Genomic DNA, 7,500 nt, shown 5'->3' with positions numbered 1-7,500 from the left:
CTTCGCCATATTGTCGCGAGAACCAACAAGTTTCCGATCGTAGCAGTTATGGAGATAAAGGTGTTAAGAACCATCAACGTGACCAAAATTTTTGAGTGGTCAACTAAAATGCTAGGTGGCAGTCCGTAGCAGAACAGCTCTTGGGACGTGTTCTTTTCATTGCTGTGATCCATCATGTCGAAATCTCCACAATGAAATTTTGAATTAATAATTATTCCTGGGCGATCAGAAATTGATTATACTTGTATATGTGGCTTTTAGATATTTTTTTAGTAAGTAAGCGTCAAAGGATAATTCCAATTGCTAATGTAAATATTTTAATATTGAACTATGCGTAAAATTTTAGAAAAAGTAATTAAACTCTTTTTAGAGAAAAAAAAAAAAAAAAAAAAACTAACGGTCCTCAATGCCACTGACATTTTTTGCTGTCTCCTCAACAGACCGTGACAAAAATGATCGGTTTCCACAGGAGGTAGTCTTTCTTGTTTTTGAACTTTGTTTTTTAAATATTTGACAATATGAAAGAGTATTTGTATAGGGAATAAAAATGAGTCTCTTCAACATTCAAACAAATGTACTGAAAGTTAAAATTCATGCAGCAGGGTTGGATCATTATCTTAAAACTGAAATCAGTCAGTTATTACTAAATTAACTCACGGCTTTTGAAGCTAGATCATCTCTAGCAGACTTCTAGGAAACATAAAAATAATCTCAATGGCTTTCTTTTTTTAGGCGTGTGATATAATCGCGTCCATGGAAATTTAAGGGATAACAACTGTTTTCCTTAAAAAAAAAAGAAAGAAACATTTTTTAGGGCTTTCATTTAGATCCTAATCTTCCAGCAATTTTATAGTCAAACTTTAACAGAAACAAAGACTTTATTCTAAATGTTGATGGCAACAAATTTTCATGAGTTGTGGCGAAGTTTTTCTCTTTTTTGGTTATTCCAGAACGTGTTAGCTTTCTGATGCTGCCCATACCATGGATTCCCATTTAAAGTGGCATATTCTCAAATATCTACATTTGCATTGCGTCGTAGTCATAAAGATGTTTACTTTGTTTGTACATAAATGTTAATTAATGATACCTTTTTTTGTTCATCTTTCTTTCCTTTTTCTAGTACTGAGATTCTTTTATTTCACCGTTGCTAACGGTACTCTGTCGCTAGGTCATTTTCGAAAAAATGTCTTTCCCTAAAAACGTATTATAAATTTAGGCTGGTCTGCTAGCTTGTTGACACATCTGTTATTCAAACTAAATAAGTTTTTTTTGATGTGTTTGTCTTGTGCCTTGGGGGTTCGTTGAGTATTATTTGCATTATTTTCATTGTTGTCGCGCGCTATGTTTTGATGCTCAAGTTGATCTTACAGTTCATTTTGACAGGCATCTTTTGTGGATCAGTATCATACAACAATTTTTATATATTTTAAAAATTGTTTCCCCAAACTTACCAACAAATATTCAAAGCTCGCCTTGACCATATTATTATTTCTCTGGAATATTCAAAAAGCGTCATTCATGTTATTAAAAAAAGTGATTCCTTCCCTCAATGATATTAAATTTTTAATTACTTTTCATTTTAATTTTCCTGTTTCCTCTACAATATTTAATTCAACTCACTGTTTGAAGTACGTTTCGTTAATTGTTTTTTTGAACGTTGTAGCTGAAAGGACGCTTAATTTTTTTATTATATTCATAGTTTCATTTATTGAGGAACTTTGAACGGAGCATGTCTAAATAAAATATTGCACTGTACGACTCTAAAGGGTGTCATAAATTTGTTTTTCTTCTTCTGCAAAAATTGTTGAAATCGAATATTTTCAAAATACCCTACCTTTCCTCGAAGCTCGTTAATTATTGATAAAGGGTTAGAGAAAATGAGGTTTGGATATTTTTAAGCTATTATTACCCAAACTTCATTTTCTCGCACCCTTAATCAAAAACTAACGCGCTTCAATGAAATGTGGGGAGCACAACTTAAAATCCACTTACGCTGCTTAGCAATTCGTTTTCATCTATTTTACGGAAGAAAAATATATTAATTTCTCCCAAGTTTGAAAAAAAAAACAAACAAACAAACAACAACGTGATGGCCTTTAGACCGCAGGCAAATAAGATTCAAAGTGCTGAAGAAACTGGATGTGAACTACGTGAGGGACAAAGAGATCCGCATTCGCACGAAAACATCCAAAAAGCACCCGAAACTCTGAGGTCATTTGCGGAAGGCACTTCCCTACACGGAGCTCGATTTTTGTTTGTGGGAAGCGTTTTCAGAAAACTCATCTGGACAGTGGCTCTTGTGGCGTGTTTTGCTTTCTGCGTCTATCAAGTTTCTGCAACTGTTGTTGCTTTTGGACGTCGGCCATTCAACACCAAAGTAACGGCAAAGACAGCGAAGAGGAACACAAATTTAACATTTCCCGCAGTGACACTTTGCAATTTAAACTTTCTAAACCAGCGTAGGTACATAAACTTCCAAAAAGGCAAGAATAAAACCCGCGAGGTGATCGCAAGAAAACTTGCAGATTACGCGAAAATGCTGGCAGGATCAAAAGACGCCTTCAACAACGATTCCAAACACCGCCATGATGAGTTGTTTTGGCGTTTCCGCGGTGACAACCTTACCGGACAAACCTACCTCGACTTGTTTAGTCATCGAATCGAGGAGATGCTCCTACCAAGTTCACTTTTCAATTCTTGTTGGATTGATGGCGCTGTTTGCGGAAGCGAAAACTTTTGGTCGTTTACAAATTCTATATTTGGACAGTGCCACACGTTTAATTCCGGACGTGATGATCGCCCCGTAATAAACGCCACTATGGCCGGTAACCTGAACGGATTGAAGCTGTTGTTAAACATCGAGAGGGACAGTTACTTGGAGAATCCGCTTTACCCATTTGTCGGACTTACAGTTCTCATACACGATCAGGAGACCTTCCCATACATGGAACAGTTTGGCTTCCTTGTTCAGCCAGGCGTTCGTACTCTCTGCTCCATAAAAAGGAAGAAGGTATAATGGCCTGTTTTGTTCGAAATCCCATATGACCTGAATTCTATTAGATCTATTAACTTAAAAAACAAGTAAGAAATGTTATCTCGTTTCGTTTCGATTCCTTTGTGAGAAAATTGTCTACTTCTTTTTGTATTTTTGTCGACGAAAAATTAATGCGGCATGAGTTATAACTGTATAGCAGACAGAATTTACTCCAGTAACAGATTTTATAATTTGAAATTAATGTCATTATTTTTTCATAGATAAAAAACTTGGAGTCCCCGTTTTCAACGGCATGCACTGGCAACAGAAACTTGGACATGTTTAAAGACAGTGGTTACAAGTATTCTAAACCCGCCTGTATGATGCAGTGTCTGAGCAAGTTTGTTATCAAACAATGTGGTTGTCGCCCCATAGAATATAGAGGTGAAGGTTGAAAAAAAAAAAAAAAAACATTTTTGTAAGCATGACAATAACTTAATTTGTTTGTGTTTTAGACTTTTGCAAATTAGTACGTTTTTTTTTTTTTTTTTTTTTCTCAGACTGGATTACTCTTCAGTTTGGCAAGAACTCAGTTAAATTACTGCATATTAGAGATGATAACTCGGAAAAAAATTGTGGGTACAACACAAACGTGTTTTAAAGTCTATAAATTAATCAGCTAGGCCTGGGAGACGAGCATTTCAAAAAAAAAAACTGTATAAGAGGTGGTTTTCTTTTATTCTGGATAAGCATTTCAATCAGCATCAACAAAAACTCAGTTCTCTGGTAGTTATTGGGAGACTTAACATATCCAAAGACCATGTGTACTCATGTATTTGCAAAATAGCTTAAAGCATTTCTCTGATACGATGCACCTTGATGTGTAACTTTTGTCACAAGATCTCATTTTCCACCCTCTTCTTCGGTTCTGAACGATTTTTGCGAAATTATTTATACCCGAGAAGAGCTTGAACAAGTAATATTGATATCCTCGGGTAAAAAAATCAGTTAATAAAAAACAAACAAACAAGAAAACAAACGAAATCAAGTAATTATATGATTGTACGATTTCTTTTCCAGGTTCAGAGTTTCCACTTTGTGCCCCCAATGATACCGTAATTTGCATGTTCCCGGCATACAGTAAGTGTTGATTTATTACGTTGTATGCTGTTTCTAGGGGCCAATCCATACTAGGCAACCAGAATGGCAATCAGACCACTGGTTGGTGACGTTCAGAGGCTGCTCTGACGGTCGCTGAATGAGTAAAAGATTCGGTTTATCAGTCACCAAGCAGCAAGTATATCAGTTATTATTTTCTTTCTTCGTCAGCCTATTCGGCCGTTCGATCATCAGCCTGACAGGCAGGCAGCCACCAGTTGTCAGTTGGTCAGTCAGTCTGTCAGTCAGTCAGTCAGTCAGTCAGTCAGACAGTCACTCAATTGTTCAGTTAATCAGTCAGTGTGTCAGTAAGTCCACCAGCCAGCCAGCCAGTATGTCAGACAGTCATTCATTCGGCTAGTCTATCTGTTAGTCTCCATACACCATCAAAAGAATGAAGAGTTCTTTTCCGAGTTTATGGTTTTCAACTTTGTGTCCTATTACTTTATTTTTCGGTATTTTAGAAACCTTTGCAGCATCTGAAGAAAAGGACGAATGCGAGGAGAACTGCACACAGCCGTGTGAACACACCGAGTTTGAAACGTCTTTGTCATACGCTGGACTACTAAGGAATGTTTTCATCGATAAACTTAACTCCTCTGCGAATGTAACTAAGGATTTTCCTTTCTACGAACGTTTTCTGAACATGTCAGGTCCAGAAAAGGTGGAGTACATAGAGTAAGTCTGTATGGCGCTGATAATAATCGCTAGAACATGCTTTCTGCCATTAGAAATGATTAAGATGATGTCTACGCAAATTCTTTCCTCGGATGGGATGGTAATCATTTGCAAAATACACACTACCCACCCTCCCTCCCACCCACCCCCCCCCCCGGTTCTCTCCTTTGACAGTTTTCCCTTGGTTTAATTACGGTTAGAAGTTTCGGTTGGGAAATTTCGTTCGGAAGAATGCATTCCATTTCAATTTTCCCCGAAGAAACAATAATTTACGCGGAGGCGTGAGGTTGCGAAAGCCGAAAGGCTTGGAATTGGTACGAACAAAGCAAAGTAGTAAATGACACGCCAATTATTACTCGGAGTTGACTAACGGGAGAAAAGTGAATTACTTTTGAGACGTTTCGTTTCTTCCTGAAAAGTTCCGTTGGACTAAACCAAAAAGTTGCATGATGCCCCCAAAATCATGTCGGGTGAAATTCAAATTGACAACTTAAATGATAACAAATGAGCAGTATTTTATGCAGCCGAAATGACCTTTCTTGGATCCTACCGTTCCTTCACGCAAAACGTTTACGTGGTCGGAACATGTATTGAATATCCATCTTCTCTTTTAAGCACTGTACTCACATCAAAACAATTTTTTCTCCATAGTAACAACATCATTTCTTTGGACATATATTTCCAAGATATGAGCTACGATGTCATTGAACAAACTCCAGTTTTTGAATCTTGGACTTTAATAGGTAAGTTATGTTAGTGTGATTTCAATATAGGGCATATAACGATGCTCTATTTAAAACGTCGATGAAAGAACGTACAGTGACTATACCAACGTACTGAGGGACAAAATGACTGATGATCAGGCAGTCACTCAGTCAATCAGTCAGTCAGTCAGTCAGGCAGTCAGTCAGTCAATCAGCTATCCCTCTGTCTTACAATCCGTCACTCAGTTAACTTTTAAAGTTAACTGAGGCAATCATGCAAACAAACTTTTAAATAGCGTAAGACATTCAATTCGATATCTAGGCCCAAGACTATGGAGCAAACTAACAAATAAGAAAGATCGGCGATAAGTCTCAAGTAGTTTAAGCCCCACGTGCGGAGGCTAGATCTAGACAACATCCTAGATGGACGTTGTGGCTGCCATCTTTGTAATTCATAATTTTAATTTCACTTATAGGACTTTTCTGTATATTATTTTTAGATAATAATAAAGTTATTATTATTATTATTATTATTATTATTATTATTATCATTATGCAGACAGACAGATAGATAGACAAACTGACTTTCCGCCAGCCTGAGTGACTGATTGACTGACTGACTGACTTACTAATCTGACTGAGTAACAGACAGACGGACTGCCTGACCGAAAGTGTGTGACTTTAATGACTGAAATGCATTATTAACGTATTTTTCAACATACTTTTCCTTTCAGCAAACTTGGGCGGAAACTTTGGTCTGTTTCTCGGAATGAGCATCCTCACTATTATTGAATTCGTCGAATTTGCCTTTAGAAGAATTTGTTTCTTAATCTGCAAACAGTAAAACACATGAAGAGAGATTGACACATTTTACAAAAAAATATAGGAACTTAGAATGTAAACTACCGTAAATGCATTTAATGTGTCAACCCAGTTAAGTATTACTGCACGTCGTACCAAAAAAATTGCAAAATCTCAAATTAATCAATCAATCAATAAACTTTATTTAAGTGTCTAAAACTTCTAGTCAGCCCGGAGGCCGACTAATTGGGGACACTCCCAATAAAATTACTAAATAAATTAAGTTAAGTTAAGTTGAGCACGTGAGTGCAAGGTGTAATGGCTTAGGGCGCCTGAAGATAATGAGTCCTACTTTCTTGTTAACCATATTCTGGTATCGCAGGAAGGGTTGTAAAAGAGGGATGAGTATTTCTTGTGAAATTATTTGGTAACAGTATTTGAGGTTTCCGTAGTATAGCTACAGCTGTGCGCATAAATTAGTGATAAATGGCCATTTTTGGAGGGGGTCCCCCTAACTTGAAGGGAATAAAATAAACCTAATTTTTTGCCATAGTCATTAACTCACCAAACCCAACATTTGTGCCAAGTTTGTGCGAAATTGGTGATTTGGGCTGTATCACCTCCTGCCTGGTTTTCTCGTGAACACCTTAAGACATTAAGATGGAGATGGTGCTGTTTCTGCCGCCGCCAAACTTCCCAAATCAGTAAAGCACAGCTTAATAAGGAAGTTGCACTTCATTGAGTCCTTACATTTTGTTCTCAAACTCATTAATGATATGATGCATAAAGTTTAAACAAAGCAAATCATCGCCGTGACGGTTTTTGGATATCCGATCTTAATTAGCATAGATGTTTACAATTTTATTTCTCCGTTTTTCTCTTAAGTTTTAGTTTTAATAGAGGAAATATATATATATATATATATATATATATATATATATATATATATATATCAAACACTTAAGACAGTGTTTGACCACAGTTCCAAACACCTCGAAGATCCCCAAAATACTCCACTATCCATCGTGTTTTGAACTCTCTTCTCGGTGTTTGGATATGTGTTTCGTATATATTACTTTACGTATACACTTGGATTAAAATATGTCACGGAGGTAAAAACTCAGTGTACGTTTACTTTACAGGCATAATAGAGTGAATACATTGGGTGAAATCGTTTTGTATATA

At 36.6% G+C, this 7,500-nt stretch overlaps 2 protein-coding genes across 2 annotated transcripts in view; one reads left to right on the top strand and one right to left on the bottom strand.

Annotated features, from left to right (window-relative positions):
• LOC110064611 (melanocortin receptor 4-like) overlaps positions 1-387 on the bottom strand; it is a 1,212-nt gene extending 825 nt beyond the window's left edge. Inside the window, exon 1 of the mRNA XM_020771680.2 lies at positions 1-387. This exon is cut by the window's left edge and continues 825 nt beyond it. Within this exon, the coding sequence (XP_020627339.2) occupies positions 1-176 (176 nt within the window). The 5' untranslated portion in view covers positions 177-387.
• A 1,296-nt stretch (positions 388-1,683) lies between these two features.
• LOC110065100 (acid-sensing ion channel 1-like) lies at positions 1,684-7,247 on the top strand. Its single transcript, XM_089286242.1, has 6 exons — positions 1,684-3,010; positions 3,256-3,418; positions 4,055-4,114; positions 4,597-4,810; positions 5,462-5,553; positions 6,249-7,247. Exons 1-6 carry the CDS (start codon positions 2,090-2,092, stop codon positions 6,356-6,358), a joined length of 1,560 nt encoding a protein of 519 aa, XP_089142368.1. The 5' UTR covers positions 1,684-2,089; the 3' UTR covers positions 6,359-7,247.
• The last annotated feature ends 253 nt before the right edge of the window (positions 7,248-7,500 follow it).

Source organism: Orbicella faveolata, unplaced genomic scaffold (assembly GCF_042242905.1).
Source record: "Orbicella faveolata isolate gen_17 unplaced genomic scaffold, um_ofav_v1 contig_1, whole genome shotgun sequence".
Lineage (NCBI taxonomy): Eukaryota > Metazoa > Cnidaria > Anthozoa > Scleractinia > Merulinidae > Orbicella > Orbicella faveolata.
The sequence above is the reverse complement of the archived record's forward strand: the minus strand, read 5'-3'. Positions and strand labels throughout refer to the sequence as shown.

Bases quoted from the DNA above. Each gene is read 5' to 3' on its own strand.
- LOC110065100 (XM_089286242.1), top strand. From the start codon at position 2,090: ATGGCCTTTAGACCGCAGGCAAATAAGATTCAAAGTGCTGAAGAAACT. The intron at 3,419-4,054 runs GTGAAGGTTGAA...TTTCTTTTCCAG, and splicing joins TCGCCCCATAGAATATAGAG to GTTCAGAGTTTCCACTTTGT. The intron at 4,115-4,596 runs GTAAGTGTTGAT...TCGGTATTTTAG, and splicing joins TTGCATGTTCCCGGCATACA to AAACCTTTGCAGCATCTGAA.